Source organism: Nymphalis io, chromosome 13 (assembly GCF_905147045.1).
Source record: "Nymphalis io chromosome 13, ilAglIoxx1.1, whole genome shotgun sequence".
Taxonomy (NCBI): Eukaryota; Metazoa; Arthropoda; class Insecta; order Lepidoptera; family Nymphalidae; genus Nymphalis; species Nymphalis io.
Genome location: NC_065900.1, coordinates 858,193 through 885,803, shown reverse-complemented (window position 1 = coordinate 885,803; position 27,611 = coordinate 858,193). Strand labels below are relative to the sequence as shown.

The following is a 27,611-nucleotide window of genomic DNA, read 5'->3' as shown; positions in this document are numbered from 1 at the left end:
TTTATTAAAGATTAAATTAAAAAATAGTAGTAGTTAGTATAATTATCTATGGATTTTTAGATTTTTAAATAGTCTAATTTGATATATTTATAAAGGTTCATAACTATGTTATTGTAAAAATAAATATTTAAGTATTGGCAACATTGTAGTACTGATGGAAATATCAATACTGAAAAGTAATTGTGCTCTACTCTGTGGCAATTGTTCATAGGCGCGTATTTGGTTTACGTGAGAGTCTTGAAATTTTTCCGATTAGCCGGCCGGCAGGGCGGGGAGTGACGTAGTAAATAGTAATGTTTTGCTGCTCGCTGCGGCTATATTATTCGCTTTGAATTACGTTATGGTAGAAGATAAGAAGCTGTAAACTTTTTATTTATATTGCTTATACTGAATATTGATTACTATAACAGAAACCGCAGGGTAAGTAATTGTTCAATTAAATTTATTACATGTCTGGCCTGGATTGATTTGTGATAAAATGCTGGTTGCATCGTTTCTTATCAGCAATGATTGATATGTCAAAATTAATAATATTGTTGACATTTATGTAATGTAATGATTTAGTAAATTATCTCGAGTTACTAGAATACATACAAAGTGTAATCTAATAGTAAAGATGGTATGGACGTTTTGTTAGTAGGTTATTGGTGTTCTTCAAAATGTATTCATATTGACGCCGCATCATATTGTCTCCTCACGCAATTGTTAAATTCCAATACCTATGTTATTTTTAAACTTTCAATCGACGCTGGTTTTCGTTTATCTATGTACATATAATTGTTTAGTAATGCATACTACATTTTATAAATAAATATATATTTTTAAACTTTTTTAAATAAACAATTATTGTATTTTAAAACACAATGTAAACTTTTTTAAATAATTAATTTAATATTTTTAAATAATTAATTAAAAACAACTGAAAATATCGATAAATATGGTTTTACAGTTTATCGTTTTCTGTAATATACGAAAGAAACAATATTTATAGAACCCGTCATTGTGTGCTTAAAAAGGTCGATCACGAAAAATTTCCGAACAGTTAAAAAAAAATGCTTACAGATATCGACGCGCTCTTTCCGAATTGTTGTTTCGCTGCTTACGATTAGTCTCAACTTGACTGCCTACGCCAAACTTAGGCAAAATGTAATTAGATTAACAATTACAATGTGTAATTATCAATCACGATTACAGTATAACGAAAGTAATCAAAAAAGTGATGTGAGTGAGTGAGCCAAATAAGTGCGCGTAAAATCTCTGCGCGTCCTTTTTAGAATCAATCAAAATTAATCTGTAATCGTGTTTGATGATTACCTTTTGTAAACATAATCGTTAATCTGATTACATTTTACCCAAGTCTAGCCTACGATTTGCAACAATTCAAGTCGCTATCAATCTCATTTGCTTGATAAAAAAAAACTACTTCCTAAGGGAACACCTAAAATTTGATTGATTTCGATTTGTATTTAGTCTTTGGGATATTATAAGCGTCTGTTGTATTATATGTTATTTATTTAATGAATTCTTGAACGCATCATCTATTGATTTATTAAGACATGCGCAGTAAGGGGATTCCCGTTGTATCTAGGATTTCTCCCTATGAATGGAAGGGGTTAGGTAGGCAAGCCACCAACTGTCGAACATCACGTGATATCAGTAATCGATATTGCTACCAGTTCCCGGTGTCGGGAAGTTTGAGTTGATCGTTACACATGCATGTTGTAGGGGGAAACTCCGCCAGGTTTATCTGAGAAATGAATGAAATCGAATTTTATTATATCATCATCTTCATCCAATCTTACATGATATTTACTTTTGCTTATTCCTTGTGGACCATCGTGCGTAAGTTGTAAACGAAAACTTCTCCCGTTTTTTTATTTAACCTAACCGGCCAGCATTTCACAGCCCCTTATTGCTATTTGGCTGTGAGTCTGTGCCTGTTAAATCGTGAGTTGAATGAGGGTTGGTTTTCATTTTACTAAAAAAACTATTCCTTGAAATCGTGGAAACGAAACGATTAAGGTAAGTAAAAAGGATTTATAAACTTATACTAAAACGAGGTTTTTTTTCCCTAAACAGATTTTTATGTAATTTACACATGTTATTAGTAAGAAAAAAAGGTTAAGTGATTGTTATAAATGCTTGTTTTAACTAAATTTTTATAATAATAGTAAATAGTAAAAAGTTTTTTTTTTTCAAATAACAATAGTGATGTACAATTATTATAGTGATAATTATAGTCCAGTGTGAAAATTTTCTTCAACGATGTAGACAATATTAGCGGAGTTTAATTTAAATTTCATCGGAACCTGCAGGGCTATTACGGAAGATCGATTGCAATTAGTGTAGATTTCAAATCCTGTCAAATAGAGTAGATTTCAATTCCTGTTGCTATTGGAACCTGCGCGTCGCGCTATTTTTGTAAAAAGGCTATATAAAGAAAAAAAAATTAGTGTTTCGGCTATTATGAGATAGATATGGGAAAACACACTTGCACCAACCATTGGAATTGTGTTCACGTTTTGAGTGGTTAGGGGACCCAAAAGTGACATGTGGCAAGTCTGGCTCTATCGATGACAGGATTGATTCACGGAATAAGCTCATTATCAAACTCTACCGATACTTCCAGTGCTTGAGTTGTTTTTTCTTGAATTTTGGAAAATCAGATAAAAATTCCAAGACTATGATGATGAACAACCTTCGCCGTTAGTTTCATGGTCATAGCAAGAATCTAGTGACTTATAGTCGGGTAACTAACAGGAAACTGAAAAAATAGGTCTGATGAACCCTAGCGCGTGGGCGAACACCGAAAAACTGATATATCACTACAGTTCATTCCGCAACAATCAAGACAAACATCATCGTCAAAAAGCTGCTTGTGAGTGTATATTGGATTTGTACCGGCATTGTTCATTACAGCTTCTGGAGACTTCAACTTTTTTGGGTTTTTGATAACTATTTATAAGGGAAAAATTTTATATCAATGAGACGTTAAAAAACGTGCTTAAAGATTTCATCGATTCCCGACCTCAGAATTTCCATAGCAGAGATCATCCGTTAAAATGACAAAAGAACATCGAAAATTGTATGGAAAACGAAAAATTGTAAATACTTTGATTAATAAAATATTTTCTATTCATAAAAAGTTTGATGTTTGATTTTTTTTTTATTAAAACAGCAACTTTATAAGTAAGGAACTTAAAGGATTGTACACTTGTGTATCTGGTTGTAAAAAGCCCGTTAATATCCCAATGTTGGGCACAAATGTCTCCTCTCAAGGAAAACGATTTAAGCTGATTCAACTGCGCTAGGATACACAAGTGTCAAAATATAATTCGCCTCATGTAGGTTCCCTAATGATTTCTCTCACCGCTGAGCACGAGTTAAATTATGAAAAAATAAGTACTAAAAACGCAATCTTTGTTTAAGATTGACGTATGTATCCACTGAACCATCTCGGCTCGGTATTGAAGCATCACTAAGGCTTAAAAGGCTATTCATTTTGGTCTCAATAATTCGGTTTCTGTTAAGAGAAGTAGACATCCGTTCCATATTAGGTTTTGTGTAATATAAAAAAAACTATCTTACGCATCAACATTTATCAAAAAATAATTTTATTAAATTTAACAAATACCAATGAAGACATTTTCGTATAAATAAAATTTTCGTGTATAATAATAATAAAACTAGATCTCAACACGCAATCCGCAATGCTCGTAAAAAGTATTCAAGTCTATCAGTTTCCCGCCATAAAGAGTATCTGTCAATGTTCTTGTTGCCAGATTTAAAATATAGATTAATATAGATTGATATAAAAATAATAGTCTTATACTCGCCAGTAATATTTAATAATAATTCGTATCATATCTAATATTATATATTACAATCTGACTTAGTCTTACATTCGTTATAAGTCAGAGTCCATATCACTTGTCTACGCATATCTATGCAAGTAGTATGCATCGCCTTGAACGTACATTATTATATTTATCTTACTCTGTGCTCCATTATGCTGGAAGTTGACAAACGATACTTAAAATTCATCTTGCATTACATAATATAAAAACCCCCAAGTTTAGAGAGGTAAAAACTACGTAGTAATTATTTTTTTTTAATTTTTATTACACAATATACTATTTATGTGTATGTGGAATATCACTTTTTGGCCAGCTCATTTTGACATCGGCAATTAATATCCCAAATTTGAATCTACACGATAAAATAACGATGTTTATCGTGTAGTATAATTTTGATGACCTCTCTTTCTGATATTATTTATTTGACATTATAAAGAAGGAGACACGGTATTGTTTAACTAATCACCTGCTAAACAACGTTTACGCAAAAGGCCGTTAGATTTCAAGATGACAAGAGATTGCACATTGCATAATTGTATAAGTGTTTTTTTTAAAGCGCCGTGATATTTATTCTAAGCATTTGCATTGACAAACAGTCTATGCAAATTTGCCTATACAAAGTAGAACAAAATTTTTTTTAAGTGATTTCTTCAATTCTTTCTTAAATAAAATTTCGTCCCTCGATTTCGATGCGTAATTATTAATGTATTACGGACGAGCATATGGGCCACCTGATGGTAAGTTGTCTCCAACCCCCTTAGACAATGACATTGTAAGCAATGTTAACCTTCGCTTACATCGCCTATGTGCCACCAACCTTGGGAACTAAGATGTTATGTCCCTTGAGAACTGTGATGTTATGTCCCTTGGGAACTGTGATGTTATGTCCCTTGGGAACTGTGATGTTATGTCCCTTGACACTGGCTCACTTTCCCTTGTATACGGAACACAACTATACCAAGTATAGATGTTTTGCGGTAGATTATTTGATGACTGAGTGGTATCTACCCAGACGAGCTTGCACAAAACCCAGTAAATGTTGATACTACGGACGCCCCTGGACGTCGTACCTTTATATAATGTATTGACCTACCTAATTTCTTGGTCGGCAATGAATGGGTAAAAATAATAAGCTAATTTAAAGAGCCCTATTATATTTCAACCGTCATTTTTTCATTAAATGGTCTACTTCAACTAAACGGCTTCGTTTGTGAGAAAAAAAAAAAAAAACATTTGAAATTTTTTACTTATTGAAAAATGGAGAACAGTTATTAGTATAAGATGATCATTTATACAAAGCCAAAAATTCCGAAACAAGTTCTCCGTGAATACGCGAATGCACTTTTTTGAGTTTGTAGATTACTACAGTGGTGAACTGTTCGAATGGAGAAAAGATAATGCTATATTTAAAATAGTGATTTAATCATTATATGCATTTTTTGACTTAACTATAAAAAATCGCATTCAAATTTCGATCAATAATAAGAACACATTCATTTAAAGCAGAAGCATTCAAAGGCACAATAATACTAAAAACGGTTCGAAATAGCTGCGAATTTTCCTCAATATATAATTATATCAATTAAAGAAAAAAATATACCAAAATTAACGTTACTTCATTAAGAATTAAAATTTCTTAATTATTTAAAAAAAATTAATAAAAAGTCTTAAAAAACGTAATGATAACATCTAAAATGCTTGCGATGTGTTGGGCAATTTGGGCAATTGGGCATTCGAATTCAGTACTGCGTGGGCGCTTTTAAAGGTAAGACCTATGCCGAATTTACGAGCGTCGAACGTGGCCAAACGATAGAACGTGAACCGTATAGTGCGACCGTCTTTTATAAATCAAGTAGGATAAATCTTTTTTTTAATTAAGTAAAATAAATAAAGATACAAATAAGAAAAATTAAATAGTATTTAAGCGTCAATAGCGCTACTGCTTACGGGCACACAAGTACCAGGATCAAACCTCACCCCTTGAAATTCGTGCCCTCCTAACTGGACTGTTTATTTAATAACATTATATGTAACGGATTCTCGCAAGTCAATTTCCCACCTTAATTGAGAGACGATGATAAATATAATGTAATAAAAAAAGTATAAAAAAAACTTATAAACAAATAAACACACATATGTATAAAAATTTAATTAAAGTATAAAACACAATAATTTAAATAATAATAGCAACTACCATCAATGCTGTACCATTTGAACTTTAGCGATTACACAATAATGTAAAACCCACAAAAGTTTATTTTTACAAACATTACGTAAATATTAATAATATTTGCACGAAGACAATAAAATGTCTTAAATAATTTTGACATACAATTTTAACGAACTTAACATGAGCTAAGAATACACGTGCTGTGTTAAACGTAAACCGTAAATCGTAATGCTGTCTTCTTCTTTCGAATGTCAAATCAATAATGACAGAAAGAGAGAAATCAGTATTTAACTACACAGGTCACAAAGCGACTTTTATAAGTGAGGTCGTATAAGTTTTATTTATATTTACAGATGTCTCGTCTCGACTTAATAATTTTTGGCGCGACGGGATTCACGGGCAAGCATGTTGTGAAGATGCTAGCTAGTAAGGTCATTGAGAACTACCCTGATTTGAAATGGGGCGTCGCCGGTCGCTCAATGACGAAACTGGATGCTATGCTTCAAGAAATATCCAATCAAATCGGTAAGTTGATTTTTTGCTTAAATAAATTATGTTACATTTAATTTAAAAACAAGAATTTACTTCATTTTGCTCAGTGAACAAAACTGTTTCCTTCACGAAACAATTTTGTTCGGATACAATTCGCCATCCACCAATACAATTCCACCAACCCGCATTGGAGCAGCGTGATGGAATAAGCTCCAAACCTTCTCCTCAAAATGTGGAGAGGAGGCCTTTAGCCCAGCAGTGGGACATTCACAGGCTGTTTCGGTTTCGGTACAATTCGCCATTGTAAGGGCGTAGTCCCGAGTCTCCTTGGTAGCGTTGCTTGTGACTTTAGCGCGTTTTTTATGATTTTATATACCTGTCCAATTGAAATAGTGTGTGCCGTATCAGCTACTTATCGCTTTAATTTCATCAAAAAATACATATTTGATATATATCAAAAACATAGATACATTTCTATAAAATTCAAATACGCTGTATTATAAAAAGCTTATCTTTTATTTGATTAAACGCAAAAAAATGCGTGTTCGCATTTTAATAAGTCAGTTCATTGAAAAAAGTTTAGAATTTTTTGTTAAACTAAATATTTTGTACCGATAAACAGAAATTATATAACGTGATCAAGATTGTATAAAAAGGAAATTTCATTTACTAGTGAATGTTAACTAAATATTACATACCATCACCGGTTACATAGTAGATATACATAATATGTTACGTGGTATATATGTAAACGGTTACACGAACACTGTGTAATCTAATTTAGCTTAAACAAATTCATAAAAGCATTTTTTTGTACGTATTCTTATAGAAGTATAGATAAATAAAAAACGTCGAACTTGAATTGATACATGATTGGTCGAGGTCGTATATAATCTGTGGTGTTCGTTACATTATATAAGTAGTAAGGTGTGTTAATTAAGAACTTTTTGTAGTGATTTATATGGTATGGTGGTAGCAGCCTGTGAATGTCCCACTGCTGGGCCTCCTCTCCCTTTCTGAGGAGAAGGTTTGGAGCTTATTACACCACGCTGCTCCAATGCGGTTTGGTGGAATACACATGTGGCAGAATTTCAGTGAAATTAGACACATGCATGTTTCCTCACGATGTTTTCTTTCACCATAAAGCACGAGATGAGTTATAATAACAAATTGAGCACATGCAAATTCAGTGCTACTTGCCCGGGTTTGAACCCACGATCATCGGTTAAGATTCACGCTTTCTTACCACTGGGCCATCTCGGCTCTGAGGTTTATATAGTAAATGGTAAAAGTATCTTATTCGACCATTGGAATATTGGAATTGAAACTTTTACAGTTGGCGATTGAATTTAAGCCAGTGTGTAAATTACAGTTAATTACATAAATAAAAAATAGTTGATATAAAACTAAAACTAAATATTAATAAACTCTGTACGCATATAACGTAACGTAGGTTACATAGTATAACGATTTCTTTTTCGTTCAAGTAAAAGAGACGGTAACAAATCGGTCAATAGTTATCAGTTAAATATTTACAATATATCTTAATTATCCTCTCTAATTCCTGCTTCCCCCTTCCTTCTTAAGTCCACGCGAGCTGGCTCTCGATGTCACCGCCTAACTGTGACATCAATTCCATCGCGCACAAAGAAATTTGGCAACTCCTTTCTCTGTCGCACATCCAAAAAATGGAATTCCTTACCAGCTCACGTGTTCCCCTCCTCTTACAACCCGGGTTCCTTCAAACGAGGCGTGAAGAGGCATCTTGCGGGCCGGTAAGGCGAAGGCGGCTAGTGCAGAACATTCTTCCCGACTGCACTGGCCGTCGTCGCGTTTGGACTCTACTGCCACTTACCATCAGGTGGAGTAGAGTCATTTGCCCTTCCGGCGAATATAAAAAAAATCTTCACAAACAATATAAGGTTTGAGATTAGTTATGTCCTCTGTTAGGCTTTGTGCAAGTCTGCCTGGGTATGTACCATATTGTTGTGTGCCGGTTTTAAGGGTGAGTGCGCCAGTGTACACAACCACAAAGGACATAACATCTTAGTTCCCGAGATTGGTGGCGCTTTGGCGATGTAAGCAATGGTTAATATTTCTTATAACGCCAATGTCTATGGGCGGTGGTGACCACTTACCATCAGGTGGCCCATATTCTCGTCCGCCTACCTATACTATAAAAAAAGGGACATACATCTACTTCCCAAGGTTGATGAGGCATTTGCGATGGTTAAAATTTCTTGCAGTTTCGATGTCTATGGCGAGAAAATACAAAAAAAAAAATGTTTAATTCTATTTACCTACATAATTATACTATTAGCACATAAGTTAACAAATTCTTGCGTGGAAATATTTATTCTGATTTACAAATTTTATCTCCTATTTTTTACTTTACATGCAAATAGTTAAGTACTTTTAAATCTTTATACGTTTTTATCAATCGGAATGTTGATTACGACGAAAAAAACGCGAAGCTTAGTAGGTTGGTAGTTTTGCAATAAAAAATCTTAATCGAATTAACGACCTTGAAGAGTTGACTTGCGATCGTAATGTTACCAATACGCTTTGAGATGAATAACGTTGATAAGTAAATTGATATACAAACGATTCTTACAATAGTCGATCAAAATAATTAAAACAGATGCATCAACATTTGATGTATTCTTATTTATATTTTCTTCTTGCTGTTTACACGTTTCTGTTGCATTTGCGTAATGCTTTCTAGTTTCAACTAAATACCGCATACCGAAAACTCAGATAACTTATAAGCTAGAAAGATAACTAGGTAATGGCTAAAAGGGAGTTGATTTAAGTTATATTACATCATAGAGCGCCAGGGTAGCATGCGAAAGCGATCCCGTGGCGCTCCTCGTTAAGACGGAAAGGGTACCGCTGGTTTTTTAGTGGGTGTTCCGATGCTCGGGGCGCACTCGGCGCGTTGGACACCGGCGAGCACATACCCCCCCACTATTCCCGTGGGGGAAACGCGTAATGCGTTTTTCCAGCGTTAAAAAAAGTTCTATTACATCATAGCTCTTTATTTATATGGCTAATGTTTAAACCATTCTTATTTTTATCTTACTAATGTTCGCTCAGAATTCGACTGTTATAATCATTGATAAAGAAAACATATTTTTTTTATTTACAACACTAAACCAACCAAAAATAAATGACAATCGGTTTACAAAAACGGAAGAAAAAGGTGCTGTATCGTCTTTATCTACCTTTACTCATATTGGAGTAAATTTAAACGCCTCAATAAAATAATTATTTTCATGAAAAATAATTTATGATAATATTAATTTTGAAAAATATTCCCAGAGCCAATGGAAAACCCCATCGATTTGGAATAGTGTCTCTTGAGCGTAGACTGTTTTCCATACCTGATTGTGTATTTGGAAAAATAGTCTTTATTGTAAAAGAAATACGACTTATAATATTACTCCTAATTATGAGAATACTGTACATACGCACTTTGTTTCGTTACTTGTCTCCGTTCTTTTTTTTATAGAATAGGATGGCCGAATGAGCATATGGACCACCTGATGGTAAGTGGCCACCAACGCTCATAGATATTGGCATTGTAAGAAATGTTAACCATCGCTTACATGGCCAATCCGCCACCAACCTTGGGAACTAAGATGTTATGTCCCTTGTGCCTGTAATTACACTGGCTCACTCACCCTTCAAACCGGAACACAGCAATACCAAGTACTGCTGTTTTGCGGTAGAATATCTGATGAGTGGGTGGTGGAAACCTGCCCGTCCTGGTTACAATTAAGATTTTGTGATGTGAAATAATAAAAAAACTTCTTTTATCATTACTCATACGAAGCTTATACGTCATACATTCAAATTATTAGTTTTACAGAATTAGTTATCTATTTTCAAATATATTAGAGGCCGGGTAAGTACGTTTCGTAAACGTCTGCATTTAACTCATTACTTTTAAAATATTATATTTTGGATAAAATATCTACAGCACGGAAAATAACTTATCTTTTCTTTTTTTATTTTATGTTGCGTAAATTTGATACGAGAATAATTAATTAAATATGATATTCCATTTATATTCACATACACACATTCACGCACGAAATAAAATTATACTTATATTATTTTTAAATACTTCAAGGTAACGTAAGACTATCACACGCTAACCAACCAACCAAATTTTATAAAATTTAATAATAAATTTAATAAATTTATTTTTTTATTCTCTCCCACAGACAATAATGTTTACATTTTCTTTTTTTATAATATATATAAATACAGTTATATGTGGGATACAGGAGCCAAAACTAGGTTGCCCTGTGCTAAGGGTCTCCTGGCTCCCCCTCTTGAGTAAGGAACTATTTATTTGTTTAATTTTATAGAAAACACGAGAAACACTAAAGCTTTTACAATATATTATCTAGTAATAAGTTATACTTATGCTAATTGAAATAAAAAGATAATGTATGCTTGTGAATATGTGCGTGTGAGTTTATGGGTGTGTGTGTGTGTGTGTGTGTGTTTGTGCCTGTGTGTTGTATGTATGTGTATATATGGTGTGTAGATTTTTTTTTTACTACAATTGCTTGTTTATTATTAATGTATTAAATTAATAATTTTTCTGTCTCTTCATAGTCCAGTTTTAAAAGCCAGTTAGTTAATTTCCTCTTACATGCGAATTTTAGTAAATTTGAAATAGAGAGTAATTTATTTAATTTATTGTAAAGCCTGGCTGCTTTAAAATCAAAGAATTTTTGGGCAAAAAATGTTTTGACCATTACAGATTTACATACTTCATAAGATCTTCTAGAGTCAGCTATATCAAAATGTAAAGTTTTCTGACTGTTAGAACATTTGCTTCCCTATATAGGTCTACAGTAGGAAATATGCGTGGCTTAGAGAGAGCTACTTTAAGTATCATTCTTTGGGCTCTTTCAACTTCAATTATGTGCGTTTTGTTAGAACCACCCCATACAATCCAAAATAATCCAGATAAAGATATTTCGAATTCTATCTGTAAAAAGTGGTAGTAATCTTTTGTTGTAGTGTTCACGAGTATATCTGACTGTTGTTGATACCACTAAATAGATGACATTTAGAGAAAAACAATAACAACAACAAGATATAAAAAATGTCTCCCGCCGGTTTTCTGTCCGCCAAAATGAGTGAATTTATCGAATAAATTAGATAAATTTTAAAGTTTTATTACAAAAAAACGAAAAATCCGACAAAAGCCGCGAAAAAATTTAACGAATGACGTTTACGAATTTAACGCAGGGTTAGTAAGAGTAGCACAAAATTGTTTCAAGAGCTTACAGTCCGGGAAAGATGTCAAAGATAAAGTTTGCTCTAGCTTGGTCGGACGGATAAAATCGATGCATTTTTTGATAAAATAGAGCAAGTTCGGTATATGAGTAGTTACAAAGCTTAGGTTTGACCACCAAGAAAATGGATCTACGAAAAAGCTTATATTTGCGTGCTACACGAGGTCACTTACGGAAACCTCTAAGCATTTTGCAATCTCAAAAAGCTCAAAAAAGTTATATTGAAACATAATTAAATCGAACCGTTTTTGAAATTAATGATGGTGATGAAAAATGACAAGAATGTGAGAAAAAAAACCGCGGCCAAAGGGCAAACATACTCCACAGACTATAGCGAAACCCGGATTAACTCGCAAGAAGGCGATGCTGTGTGTATGGTGGGATTGGAAGGACATCGTTCACCATGAGCTTTTACCCCTTTTTAAAATAACTTTTTTTTAAATAAATATAACACGGCCGGAATTGATCGAAAGAAAGGGTCAAAATTACTTGTCGCAGTTTTTTGATCAGAAGTTCCAAAATTTCTACGGCAATGGAATTATCTATTATCTACAAAATAGCAACATGCTATCGAAAAAAATCGCACATATATATTATAATCAAATTTAAATAAAAAATATCTTGAATTTGAATATATCTATTTGAATTATCCCTGACCTTATATATGAAGGCTTTTTAACCATGTCATGCTCTTAGTGATGAAATATGAGAATACTTTGTCGTATCCAAGTCTTATTCTCAAGACAATGTTTCGGTATAATAGGTATCAATTACATTAAGACGGCTATTGTTTTACAATGTTGCGTTCTTACATTACGTAAGGTAACACTATGAAATAAAAAAGTATTTAATTATTTTCGTGATTGTATATATAATTACAGAAGGAGATATAACGTCCGTGAAGAAGATCGAGGCTAACGTGAAGGACGAGGAGTCGCTGAAGGAGATGTGCCTGCAGTGCAAGGTGCTGGTGAACTGCTGCGGGCCCTTCCGCCTGTACGGCGAGCCCGTCGTGCGCGCCGCCGTGGCCGCGCGCGCGCACTACGTCGACGTGTGCGGGGAGCCGCAGGTGAGCCGGCCTGGCGGTGTCGCACTGCTGGCCTAGGGCCTCCTCTCCTTTTGAGGTGAACTCCTTGGCCCTAGAGGAGGAATCCGCCATCTTCGATTAGGATTCACGTGTTCGAACCGCGATTCACGGTCACAACGGCTCCAATGTAGTATTATGTAAATAAAATGTTCCTTGCAGTTTTCAAAGGCCTTTGTTACGTAGAATGTATATGCAAATTACAACTTTAAATGCAAAAAGTCATATGTTAATTTCAAGGATTTAAGATAATTTATTTAGATTATTTTGTTATTTATGAATTGAAATTTGAACGGTTGTTAGGTGGGTTTTTAATACGTAACTGGTGGTGGTGCCCACTAAACAAGTGCAACAAACAAGTACACTTGCATTTAAAACATTACTAACGATATGCATCATCAACATCAGAATGGATTAAATATGAAAATGCATAAAATCCGATCTTTGGTAATAAATAAGTGGGCACATTTACTTGACAACGGTCTTGCTTTTGATATTAGCCTTGTTAATATTGCGGATACAACTTTAGAATAATTCTAGGTTGGCCAGTTTCGGTAGACACTTATGTTAATGTCATCCGCACGGCTTTTAAAGCGCACACAGGATCTATTGTTTTGGTATCCTACCATAGAATGAATGATACGTTTTTTTTGTTATAGGTATGTAGACGGGCGAATGAGCCGCAGCATTGTAAATGGTCATCACCGCTCATAGACATTGGCGCTGTCAGAAGGTTGTAAAAAGTATTAACCGTTCCTTATATCGCATAGCGCCATAATCCTTGGGAACTAAGGTATTACGTCCCTTTTGCCTGTAGTTACACTATCTAGGGTAGGTGGTGCCGAGTGAGACTGGCTTGTCCTAAACCCTGGGTGGTCACAGCTACTGGGTGGTAGAGATTTAGTACAAAAAGCTCTAAACTCATAATTTATTACTGACTGAATCTATTCATATATTAATAAAATCCGACAAATGAATTCCGCATTCCGCGGGGGCGTTCACGCGAAGTTGAGGAAAAAAATTCTAAGAATATTTTGAACCAGTCAGGTTTTGAAATGTTGTGTCAAATCGATAGTTTAATTGGATTTTTATACGGGACAAAGCCATCAACGGGCTCGAGATCCCCAAATAATATTAGGTAATCATATATAAATAGACCAATAAAAGTCGCCACCACCGCCGACGAGGAAGGCCAGCCTCTATTCGGCGACTCCACCAACATCGAAATCGGTGCGGGATTTAGTGAGTGCAGGCTCGGGGACACTGCGGCGACTCGCGCGGCGACGTATAGTCCGGCGGGTTGGCGGGAAGATTTTTTACTATATTTTTACCAGTCCAAAAAATTAAGACGTGATGTGATGAAAGTGGACTTAGACAGAGGGGAGTTAGTAGACTGCATTGGGTCCGTGATAGCCTCAGATCACCACGAGGTCGTGGTTAAAGAAGGGAGATACTAAAAACCTTAGACTTCTTTCTCCACTAAAGCCACCCACATCCCAAATCTCACTCCGATCAGTCAATCAGAAAATCCCTGCAACTCTAAAGTGGAATCGAGCGACTGCAAAAAGACCTTGAATTCCAAATTTTTATCGTGTTGATGTCTGGATATGATTAATATGCAGACGCACGTAAAACGATTGGTAGATACAACAAAGGCACGGACATGTCTGTGGAGACTATAACAAAAAAAAAAACCGAAAAAAACCTAAACCGGTTATGAATTTTTATAATATAATAAGTCGTTTTTGTTTTACATTCGTTTCGGCTTGCCTTATTATAATAATAATAATAATAATAATAATATCCTGGGACATTTTTCACACACGGCCATCTGATCCCAAATTAAGCTTGTACAAAGCTTGTGCTATGGAAACCAGACAACTGATATACTACATATACTACTTTTCTTTTTGTAAATACATACTTATATAGATAATTACACCCAGACTCAGGACAAACAGATATGTTCATGCACACAAATATCTGTCCTGGGTGGGAATCGAACCCACAACCTTCGGCGTGAAAGGCAAGTGTTCTACCAACCACGCCAACCGGCTCGTCATTATAACTTCATTATGTTTTAATGAAGTTATTTAATTTTGTCTCATATGTTAGACAATTTAACAATTAACATAAACAGATTTAACAGGCCAATAGTAAAAAAGAAATATTTATGAACAAGTAAAAAATGTTTATTCCTAGTTTTGCAATAACTTATAAAGATAACAGTAAAAACTTTTTCCTTACTTAGAACGCTTGTTTTTTTTTCTTATCTAAATTTACAACTCCTCCCTCCCCAACTCCCGGTCGTTGACCAAGGAGAGATTAGGGCGGCTCTAGAACAGCTTAAAAACAACAAAGCTCCGGGAGATGACGGAATCACAACAGAGTTGCTTAAGGCAGGCGGGACTCCGGTCCTAAAAGAGCTAGCAAGCCTCTTTAATTCCGTCATCCAATATGGCAAGACCCCGGAAACGTGGAGCGGGAGTGAGGTGGTACTGTTTTTCAAGAAAGGTGATAAAACCCTCTTGAAAAACTACAGACCAATCTCCCTCCTGAGTCACGTGTATAAGCTGTTCTCAAGAGTCGTCACGAACCGTCTCGCCAGACGACTTGACGAGTTCCAGCCCCCAGAGCAAGCCGGCTTTCGATCAGGCTACAGCACCGTGGACCACATCCATACTGTTCGGCAGATTGTGCAGAAGACCGAAGAGTACAATCAGCCGCTGTGTATGGCATTTGTGGACTACGAGAAAGCCTTCGACTCCATCGAAACCTGGGCAGTGCTCGACTCATTGCAGAGATGTCATATCGATTGGAGATATATCGAGGTACTGAGATGTCTGTACAACGCCGCTACAATGACTGTCCACATCCAGGACTGTAAGACGAAGGCGATCCAACTGCGCAGAGGGGTGAGACAGGGGGATGTAATATCCCCGAAACTGTTCACCAACGCGTTGGAAGACGTTTTCAAAACGCTGGATTGGATTAGGTATGGAGTCAATGTAAACGGCGAGTACATCTCACACCTTCGATTTGCCGACGATATCGTCATCATAGCAGAGTCGCTGGAACAACTCACCGAAATGCTGCGTAGCCTAGGCGAGTCTTCCCGGTGTGTCGGTCTCGGTATGAACTTGGACAAGACCAAGGTCATGTTCAATAGGCATGTCGTGCCGGGACCGATATACGTCGAGGGGAAACCTCTCGAAGTTGTTAGTGAATATACCTACCTAGGACAGATAATACAAGTCGGTAGGAACAACTTCGAGAAGGAAGCCGATCGAAGAATTCGCTTGGGATGGGCAGCATTTGGCAACCTTCGTCAAGTCCTCAAGTCGTCTATACCGCAATGTTTGAAGACGAAAGTCTTCAACCAATGCGTCTTACCTGTCATGACATACGGTGCCGAAACGTGGACACTAACTGCGGGACTAGTCCACAAATTCAAAGTCGCTCAGCGTGCTATGGAGCGAGCTATGCTCGGAGTATCTTTGAAGGATAAGATCAGAAATGAGATTATCCGGAAAAGAACCGGAGTCACCGACATAGCTTGCAAAATTAGCAGGCTGAAGTGGCAGTGGGCTGGTCACGTATGTCGTAGGACCGATGGCCGTTGGAGCAGACGAGTCCTAGAGTGGAGACCGCGAATCGGCAAGCGCAGCGTAGGGCGCCCTCCAGCCAGGTGGACCGACGACCTTAAGAAGGTGGCGGGCACCAACTGGATGCGGAAGGCGGAGGACAGGGAGCTTTGGCGCACCTTGGGAGAGGCCTATGTTCAGCAGTGGACAACGATTGGCTGTTGATTGATTGAAATTTACAACATTACGAGGTCACGGGGTTCTAATTTTGGCCCTGATGTCCGATAACAATGGCTTTAACACTCGACTGTACACTAGCATATATGTTTAGTTATATAAAAGTTTTATTGTTCTTTTGGACAATCAAATTAAACCAAAGAAACATTAGAAACATCCAAGCATATACATATTTCATTAAAAGTACACATTTCCGACATTTAATAAAACCAGTTAAGAATTAATTGAATTTAATTCGTTATGTTCCAGTTTATAGAAAAAATGCAGCTGGAGTACGACGAGAAGGCGCGGGAAGCCGGCGTGTACGTGATTAGTGCTTGCGGATTCGACAGTATTCCCAACGATTTAGGTGTCATTTACCTACAGAAGAACTTTTGTGGTGAGTTGTTTCTTGACACATGTGGACATTGAAATGTTGTAGGAATGAGTAAACGATGTATTAAATAATATGCATATTCCCTATCCAGCGCAGGGTCTGGTACCTTTTCTCATTAAAGTAGAACTTCGTCAATATATCAATTCGAAAAATCGCTTTAAGCAAAAATACCGCCTTTACGCTTTGATTTTTTTGTTGTGTTGCTCTGATGTAATCTGTGCTTTATTTACAATAAAGTATATTTATATAAATACTATAAAGAGTCGAAATGGCCTAGTGGTTAGAACGCGTGAATCTTAACCGATGATCGTGGGTTCAAACCCGGACCACTGAATTATCATGTTCTTAATTTGTGTTTATAATTCATCTCGTGCTTGACTATGAAGGAAAACATCGTGAGGAAACCTGCATGTGTCTAATTTCATTGAAATTCTGCTACATGTGTATTCTACCAACCCGCATTGGAGCAGCGTGGTAGAATAAGCTCCAAACCTTCTCCTCAAAAGGAAGAGGAGGCCTTAGCCCAGCAGTGGGACATTAACAGGCTGTTACTGTATATAAATACTTTAAAGTCATAAGAGCCACAATATCAAAGTTCCAATGCTAGGAAGAATATCATCCAATAGAAAATAGAAATATGTACTGGCGATAGGGCCTCGTGCAGTTAATTGTTTGGTAACATACTTAAAGTATTTTATTAATAGTACATACATGTATTATATCGGGTTTACTTCTTTGAAAAAAATGAATTTTGTAATCTCACGGGCTATTTCGTCCTTGTAACTAAAACACAGCTACACAGTACGGCTCATAAAATAACTTATTTAGCTCTGCCTCGTGACGTCACATTCGTGACATATACAATACTTGATATATTCGGACACATAGCACACAAAGACAAAACAAATAAATTGAAAACAAAAGCAACACAATGCGATAAACAATTAATTGAACCATTTGTAGATGATAACTAATAAAAAAGATGATGTCCGCTCTACGGTCATCAGCAAGTTTATTCACGTTACGTGACGAGGAAAAAAACACGCCTTATCTATTGACAATCTTAGGCAATTTATTTTTTTATTTATTGTATAATTGACTCATCAACTATACTACTTATACAATCTAAATTACTGAAAAAAACATTAAATAATTGCTTTTTCTTTATATCAATAAAAATAAAAGGCATAGACAACATTTATAAATATGTTTCTTTTTTAAAGTTTAAATATCATGGTATTCGGTTCACTTTGCTGAAATTATGGTAGGAAAGATTAAAGATTATGTTTTAAACGTAATATAAAATAATATTAATTACCAAAATAAATATTATTATTATGTATTGCATAGTTTTATTATTTTTAATTTGTAAGAACTCAAATCAAATTAAAAATATACTTTATTCAAATAGGCTCTTCCGAGGACAATTTTATTGATTAAATCGAATTTAAAGCTACCACCGATTCGGAATGTAGATTCTATCGAAGAACCGGTAAGAAACTCAGTAGTTACTCTTTATTGACAATCAATTTACATAGAGAAATAAATACAATTGAATTATTATTTCTCCTGCGTGGATACCAACGGATACTAACTCCACGCTTGTAATAAATGTGTAATGTGTCCATTTCAATGGCAAGTGGAGTTGATTACATAAAAACTTTAACTTTTTTTTTATAGAATAGGAAGGCGGCGCATATGGGCCACCTGATGGTAAGTGTTCACCAAAGCCCATACACATTGGCATTGTAAGAAATGTTAACCATCGCTTACATCACCAATGCGCCACCAACTTTGGGAACTAAGATGTTATGTCCCTTGTGGCTGTGTACACTAGTGCAATCACCCTTAAAACCGGAACACAACAATAACAAGTACTGCTGTTTTGCGGTGGAATATATGAGTGGGTGGTACCTACACAGACGAGCTTGCACAAAGCTTTACCACCAGTATCCATTATTGGTTAAGATTTAAGTGTATTCGTTATGCGTGTGCAGTATTGTATTATAAATATATGATAATCAAGAACTGTTTGTTCTTATGCATGTATGTATTAAGCAGAACTATTAGCATATTTCAATTAATATGTAAATCCAGGGTTCGATGAACTTTACTCTGGAATTGTAATGTTCACTCTTTAACCGTGTTTTAACTCAAAGCGTAAGCTCGGTATTACAAATTTAATAATACATATTATATTTTATATACCAGCTCGCTATGCACACACACCGCCAATTCGCGCCAATTCCAATATATATTCTACTTTCCCGCGCTCCGCGACGTGTGTCATCCGAGATGACAGAAGGATAGATACACAGATAATATATATTCATATTATAAAATACTAATTAATACATTATTGTGTATGTGTGTGTGCACTACAGGAATATACTATTTTTTATCAGGACATAAGTGAAATATCGATTAAAATTAAATAATTACTCATAAAATAACGATTTTAATGACATTTTATCGAGACACGTACAGAGAAATTCAAATTAGCTATTTGTGAGATAAAAATCATTTACAGCTCATACTGACAGATACTATGGTAACCGCGCGAAAAAAAGAACATCAAAAACGAAAGAACGGTGACAGCTACGATTTGTATGCTGACAGTGTTACTGGTGGTAGGGCTTTGTGCAAGCTCGTCTGGGTAGGTACCACCCACTCATCAGATATTCTACCGCAAAACAGCAGTACTTGGTATTGTTGTGTTTCGGTTTGAAGAGTGAGTGAGCCAGTGTAATTACAGGCACAAGGGACATAACATCTTAGTTCCCAAGGTCGGTGGCGCATTGGTGATGTAAGCGATAACATTTCTTACATGCCAATGTCTATGGGCGTTGGTGACCACTTACCATCAGGTGGCCCATATGCTCGTCCGCCTACCTATTCTATAAAAAAAAAGTGTTATTGGGCACAGATAAAATCGAACCATAGTATATTTACATTAATAGTGAGTATAGAGAGATGTTTATTGCTGTGCGTTAATTTCCAGGCACGCTTAACTCTGTGGAATCGTATATATCCGCAAGTAATGACGTCGAGACGCGTGGCTTTATCAACTATGGGACTTGGGAGTCGCTGATACACAGGTGAGTTCGAGGGAGTGTTTACTTCCTTAAGTTCTAATAAAATAGAGTTATATCGAAGAATGTGTCCATTGGCACTATCTTAGTATCTCTTGTGGACCTTCAAACGAAGTGAAGAGACATCTTGCGGGCCGGTAAGGCGAAGGCGGCTAGTGCAGAACATTCTTCCCGACTGTACTGGCCGTCGTCGCGTTTGGACTACTGCCAATTACCATCAGGTGGAGTAGAGTCATCTGTCATCCCGGCAAACATATAAAAAAAATGGGGGTATTCACTTTGATCATGTGATTTCACAAATTATCCACTAACGCTATCCAATATATATCCGGTTCTGCTTTATATTTGGTGTAATATTGTGAATTTTCAATTCTAAAGTTATTTTACCCCTCCCTTAATGGCAGATGCGCCCAAAAAAAGGCCTCCAGTTACCGGCAAGCCCGCTAGGCCCGACCAAGGTAGCGGTCGCGGTATCGGCAGGGCAGGGGGTGCTAAGAATCACCGGTTCACGGCAGGCTACCGTATAAAACGACTGAACATGGCAACGTATAATGGACGCTCGATGAGGCTGGACCATCACCTCGCCGAATTAGAAGTAGAGTTAAGTCATATAAACTGGCATATACTGGGGTTATCTGAAGTCCGAAGACAGGGGGAGGACACGATAACTCTAGAGTCCGGTAACTTACTCTACTTCCGCGAAGGTGATAACCTCTCCCAGGGTGGTGTCGGTTTTCTAGTCAAAAAGGATCTCATTAGCAGCATTGTGGAAATCAGTAGTGTGTCGAACCGGGTAGCGTACCTTGTCCTAAAACTTTCCGACAGGTACTCCCTGAAGGTTGTACAGGTATATGCGCCAACTTCGACATACTCTGATGATGTGGTCGAAGCGATGTACGAGGACATCGCAAAGGCCCTCAACGACACCTCGAAGGCCCACTACAATGTTGTTATGGGAGACTTTAATGCTAAAGTGGGAGTATAAGATAGCGGTGAATCGAAAGTCGGACCTTACGGCTTGGGCTGCAGAAATCACAGGGGGCAAATGCTGGTAAACTTTCTCGAAGCGCAGGGGCTTTATTTGATGAATTCTTTCTTTCAAAAGAAGCCTCAGAGGAGGTGGACCTGGCGAAACCCCGATAACGTGACAAGGAACGAGATAGACTTTATCATTTCGAATAAAAGGCACATATTTAGAGATGTTTCAGTGATCAACAGGTTTAATACCGGAAGTGATCACCGCTTGGTTCGAGGCACTCTAAATATCAACTTAAAAGCCGAAAGATCGAGAATGATGAGGTCTACTCTCCGACCTACCATGCTCCAAGCTGCTCAAGGCTCCGAAAAGTTCCAAATGGAACTTCAAAATCAATTCACCGCGTTGGAAACCATAAGCAGCATTGATGAGAGAACCGACACGCTGGTCAAAATACTGCAAAACACATCCCGCAAGTGTTTTCCGCCACAGAGAAGAGACAACGCACCAAAACTCTCTGCTGAGACACTCGAGCTCATGAGAAAACGACGAGAACTACCATCGTTTTTGTCAGATAAGGCCTTAAACCGAACAATAAAAACGCTGACGCGACGCGATCTCCGACGCTCCAATACCCGTGCCATCAAGGCTGCGATTGAGCAAAATCGGGGATCGAAAGTGTTCGCTCGCAAGTTTGGGAGGCCGCGTCTGACAAAACTTAACACTGAAAATGGTGGGGTCGTTACCTCTAGGCCTGAGATTGTCGGAGAAGTAGAGAGGTTTTATGGGCAGTTGTTCTCTTCAAGATCGGATAAACCCGTGGGAATCAGTATTGATGACCAGCGCGCCCCTCTTATGCGCCATTACTCCGAGGAGCTCCCGGTCGTTGACCAAGGAGAGATTAGGGCGGCTCTAGAACAGCTTAAAAACAACAAAGCTCCGGGAGATGACGGAATCACAACAGAGTTGCTTAAGGCAGGCGGGACTCCGGTCCTGAAAGAGCTAGCAAGCCTCTTTAATTCCGTCATCCAACATGGCAAGACCCCGGAAACGTGGAGCGGGAGTGAGGTGGTACTGTTTTTCAAGAAAGGTGATAAAACCCTCTTGAAAAACTACAGACCAATCTCCCTCCTAAGTCACGTATATAAGCTGTTCTCAAGAGTCGTCACGAACCGTCTCGCCAGACGACTTGACGAGTTCCAGCCCCCAGAGCAAGCCGGCTTTCGATCAGGCTACAGCACCGTGGACCACATCCATACTGTTCGGCAGATTGTGCAGAAGACCGAAGAGTACAATCAGCCGCTGTGTATGGCATTTGTGGACTACGAGAAAGCCTTCGACTCCATTGAAACCTGGGAAGTGCTCGACTCATTGCAGAGATGTCATATCGATTGGAGATATATCGAGGTACTGAGATGTCTGTACAACGCCGCTACAATGACTGTCCACATCCAGGACTGTAAGACGAAGGCGATCCAACTGCGCAGAGGGGTGAGACAGGGGGATGTAATATCCCCGAAACTGTTCACCAACGCGTTGGAAGACGTTTTCAAAACGCTGGATTGGACTAGGTATGGAGTCAATGTAAACGGCGAGTACATCTCACACCTTCGATTTGCCGACGATATCGTCATCATAGCAGAGTCGCTGGAACAACTCACCGAAATGCTGCGTAGCCTAGGCGAGTCTTCCCGGTGTGTCGGTCTCGGTATGAACTTGGACAAGACCAAGGTCATGTTCAATAGGCATGTCGTGCCGGGACCGATATACGTCGAGGGGAAACCTCTCGAAGTTGTTAGTGAATATACCTACCTAGGACAGATAATACAAGTCGGTAGGAACAACTTCGAGAAGGAAGCCGATCGAAGAATTCGCTTGGGATGGGCAGCATTTGGCAACCTTCGTCAAGTCCTCAAGTCGTCTATACCGCAATGTTTGAAGACGAAAGTCTTCAACCATGCGTCTTACCTGCCATGACATACGGTGCCGAAACGTGGACACTAACTGCGGGACTAGTCCACAAATTCAAAGTCGCTCAGCGTGCTATGGAGCGAGCTATGCTCGGAGTATCTTTGAAGGATAAGATCAGAAATGAGATTATCCGGAAAAGAACCGGAGTCACCGACATAGCTTGCAAAATTAGCAGGCTGAAGTGGCAGTGGGCTGGTCACGTATGTCGTAGGACCGATGGCCGTTGGAGCAGACGAGTCCTAGAGTGGAGACCGCGAATCGGCAAGCGCAGCGTAGGGCGCCCTCCAGCCAGGTGGACCGACGACCTTAAGAAGGTGGCGGGCACCAACTGGATGCGGAAGGCGGAGGACAGGGAGCTTTGGCGCACCTTGGGAGAGGCCTATGTTCAGCAGTGGACAACGATTGGCTGTTGATTGATTGATTGATTGAAAGTTATTTTAATACAAAGATATTTATGTTTTTTTTTCTTTCTATTCTAGCTTGGCGCATTACCACGAACTACCCGCTCTAAGGAAGAAGTTGTATCCGGAAAGGTTGCCGCCTTTAGAGCCTAAACTGAAGCAAAGGTTTGAAATTTTTTTACTAAGATTGGGTTGATTTTAGTAATTTAAGACCGACCGGTATGATAGCTGCGAAATAAATTATTTTGAGTACTTCCGACATCTAGATTTTCAAGTTTAGTTAAAAGCTTGGGGATTGGAACGTTGTCAAATGATTTGGTGATATTCAGAAATGGCGATGTCCTGACCCATTTCTGTCGAGGCGGCCTCTCCCAAGAATGTTGACTATTCTCAAGAATGTACACTCTTCCCTCACTCTCATAATCCGATGGGACGGTAATTTAAAGAGTTCAAGCGCAGGACCAACGGCTTTACGTGTTTTCCGAGCCACGTTAGTGGTCTAACTTCCAGACCTCCAGTCACTGAGAATTTTTAACGGAAAAACGCTATAACTTTTTATCGGGCCAACCTGGAGTTCGAACCCGGCATCCAGGATGTGCGGCTAAATGTCGACTAGATCTAAGAGACATCTAATGTTCAGAAATTTATTTATTTCTAGGGAAACAAACAGTACAATTACACAGAAATAATAAATAATAATAAAATAAAACAAACCAATCACTTGTACAAATAAGAAGCAGAAAGTAAAAAGTGAGCGATTCGATGGTTGATTGCACTCGATGACTCTTTGATAGAAGGACATACTTGATATTTATGAATTTAATTTTATTAGGAATGTAATCTAGCCTAAAATTTCATAGGGTCGTAATTTTATTGTATGTCCTGACTATACTCCGTTTATGTATATATATATATATATATATATCTTAACAATAAACGTAAACCCGTCGCAGGTCGCTGGTGCACCGTCGCGGGCGGCTGTGGTGCGTGCCGTTCCCGGGCGCCGACGCGTCCGTGGTGTACCGCACGCAGCGCCGCCTGCATCGCGCGGCGCGCACGCGGCCGGCGCAGATCAAGACGTACGCGTGCTTCCCGTCGCTGGCGGCGGCGCTGGGCGCGCTGCTGCTGGCGGCGCTGCTGTTCGCGCTCAGCAGGTGGGCGGCGGCGCGCGCGCTGCTGCTGCGCCACCCCGAGCGCTGCTCGCTGGGCGCCGTGGCGCGCGGGCCGGCCGAGCGCGCGCACACGCACGCGCGCTTCGCGGTGCGCCTGTACGGGCGCGGCTGGCCCGCCGGCGCCGACCCGCGCGCGCCGCCCGACCGCGCGCTCTGCGTGCAGGTGCGCCGGGGGGAGAGGGCGAGTGTCGTCTCCCTACGATATTTTCGATAACGACCTGAGCGCGTTGCCCGCAGGTGTCCGGTGCGGACCCCGGCTACGGCATGACGGCGCTGGGCGTGCTGTACTCGGCGCTGACGATCCTCCACGAGAAGGACAAGATGCCCGAGTGAGATTTGCCTCTCTTAAGTGGCGAAACATAAATAATGTTTTTTAAACCTAAAAAAATATCCTGTAATATTATCGTTGCATATGATGCTTTCGACCGTCCCAAATCGATTGCTGGGAGGAGCCGATCCGATCCCAAATTCCGACTACTCCGTATTTCAAACTATGATTATTAGCCGAGCTCACTTTTATAATTACTGTAACTTATTTTATTTGATACCTCGGCTTTGTGCAAGACCATCTGGATAAGTACCACCCTCTCATATATTTCTGCCAAACAATAATAATTACTATTGTTGTGTTTGACTTGAAGAATAAGTGAGCCAGTGTAACTATAGGCACAAGAGATATGACGTCTATCATCAGATTAATATTTTTTACAGTGGCAATGTCTATGGGCCAATCTATCCGTCCGCTTATTTCATCTGTAAAAAAAACATATATTACATTTTTTTGTTGTTGTCGTTACAGGTGTGGAGTACTGACAACCGGATATGCATTCAAGGACACGAGCATCATTCAATTACTGGACGAAAACAACATTAAATTCGAAATGATAAACCGTTATGGTTGAATGATACCATTTAAAAATGATTAATACTTAATAATAAGTCAAAACCTTCAACACTTTACTAACGTATTACAAAATTAATTCGAAAATAATCTAATTGTAACGTCCATACCTATTGTCCACAGATCCAATAATGACAAACAACGAATATGTCTAAAAAACAAATGCGTCAATGAATGTGATGTCATTTACTGGTGGTAGAACTTTGGTAGGTACCACCCACTCATCAGATATTCTACCGCAAAACAGCAGTACTTGGTATTATTGTGTTCCGGTTTGAAGGGTGAGTGAGCCAGTGTAATTACAGGCACAAGGGACATAACATCTTAGTTCCCAAGGTTGGTGGCGCATTGGTGATGTAAGCGATGGTTAACATTTCTTACAATACCAATGTCTATGGGCGTTGGTGACCACTTACCATCAGGTGGCCAATATGCTCGTCCGCCTTCCTATTCTATAAAAAAAATGTGTTTGAATATATATTTGTGTCTATTTAAAATCTAATATTTTAATATAAATATTTAATTAACCGTTAAATGCTTTCTGTGCATTCAATATTATACTGATTTTAATAAGATATAAATGTTTTGAAAATATCTATATAGAAGACAAAGAAATACGAGCATGTCCGACAACATTGCGTTACATGATATTTTCCAGAAGAAAAATAAATCCAACGACAATTCACATTTAGGAAAACTCCTTATCCAGAAACGTTTCATGCAGAAACGTTGCACTCTTAGACTTGATACTTTACCAAATAAATCTGTTGATCTGCAATAATTACTTTTAGTGTTTTTTATATTACTAAGTTATCTTTTCATTATTAATTTTAGGGTGAGTAATTTTTTTTAATTCGATTGTTATATTGCTACGGTCGTGTTATTTGTTATATTTTGGTATGTGGTGGGATAATGTGTGCCCTATATCTGATTCAATTATAATATTTCTACTGTAATGATATTGATTTAATGCTACTGTTTTGTTAGCTTTAATTGAGTTATTTAAACGTATGTAAACAGAAAAAAAATGGCGTTCTATGGGGAGGCTTTCGTCCAGCAGTGGACGGCAAAAGGCTGAAAAAAAAAACAAAAAAAAAAAAACAAAAACAACGAAGTCACTTTTGCATTTGTAATATTATTGAACATTTCTATTTATGTACATATTATATGGTATCTGTGCCAAAACTTTTTTTTTCAAGAATACTACCAATAAATGTTTTCAAATAACTTCTAATATTTCTATTTTTCCTCCAAGTAATAGTCAAGCATGAGTTTAAAGTGGGTATAATATAATCCTATGGTCAGGATTGACCCTGGGACTTTCACGTCGCTAGATGGCCATTATACCGTTTGGTTAAAGAGGCTGTTGATGTTCAAATTAAATAAATGTAAGAAATAAATATTGGTTGCTGTTGTAAATGATGTTGTTTTTTTACCTTATAATTTAATTAAAAGTATTCATTTGTAATTTGATTTTAATATGCAATGAATTCTAATATATTGCGTAAAAATTACGACAGTTAGAAATAGCAATGTTCTGTGTTAAAATATTGCTATGTATTTATTATCAGGGTACATTGTATTATCTGTGGCCTGGTGCTAAAAGGGCGAATGTCAATGACCCTTACTTTGGTTACGAGAATAGGCAAAATGAGCAGTTGTTAATTGTTTTTTTTTTTGTGTAATATTCTTGGTATTAATGATGTTAATATACCGCTTTATTACAAATTTATTCATTATTATTTAATGATTTAGATGCCAAATATAGTTAGCAATTCACACGAAACAATATATTACGTTTTTTTTTAACTTAAAACATCTAATTGAAGTGGACAAAGAAATATGTCATAGAACCATTGAAAGTATTAAAGTCCTTATATAAACGATCTAATAACCTTATATGTGTAAGCCTGATGTCTATACGAGTCTTCTATTTATAAAACAAGTTATGTCTATGTGTCTATGTTAATGTAGATAATA

The 27,611-nt window shown here is 37.7% G+C and overlaps 1 protein-coding gene across 2 annotated transcripts; it reads left to right on the top strand.

Moving 5' to 3' along the window:
• The first annotated feature begins 205 nt into the window (after positions 1-205).
• On the top strand, positions 206-26,858 carry LOC126773058 (lipid droplet localized protein-like). 2 transcript variants are annotated; one of them, XM_050493693.1, is made up of 9 exons: positions 206-420; positions 6,381-6,552; positions 12,719-12,906; positions 16,992-17,121; positions 20,120-20,216; positions 23,637-23,723; positions 24,512-24,893; positions 24,968-25,059; positions 25,530-26,858. In XM_050493693.1, exons 2-9 carry the CDS (start codon positions 6,381-6,383, stop codon positions 25,630-25,632), a joined length of 1,251 nt encoding a protein of 416 aa, XP_050349650.1. In that variant the 5' UTR covers positions 206-420; the 3' UTR covers positions 25,633-26,858. The 2 variants fall into 2 exon arrangements, with proteins under 2 accessions (XP_050349650.1, XP_050349651.1); XM_050493694.1 differs by lacking the exon at positions 206-420 and adding an exon at positions 3,994-4,083.
• The last annotated feature ends 753 nt before the right edge of the window (positions 26,859-27,611 follow it).

What these genes read in the sequence shown, in the direction of transcription:
- LOC126773058 (XM_050493693.1), top strand. Translation starts at nt 6,381, where the DNA reads ATGTCTCGTCTCGACTTAATAATTTTTGGCGCGACGGGATTCACGGGC. An exon ending in CCTACAGAAGAACTTTTGTG is followed by an intron (nt 17,122 to 20,119) that starts GTGAGTTGTTTC and finishes GTTAATTTCCAG; the next exon opens with GCACGCTTAACTCTGTGGAA. An exon ending in GAGCCTAAACTGAAGCAAAG is followed by an intron (nt 23,724 to 24,511) that starts GTTTGAAATTTT and finishes AACCCGTCGCAG; the next exon opens with GTCGCTGGTGCACCGTCGCG.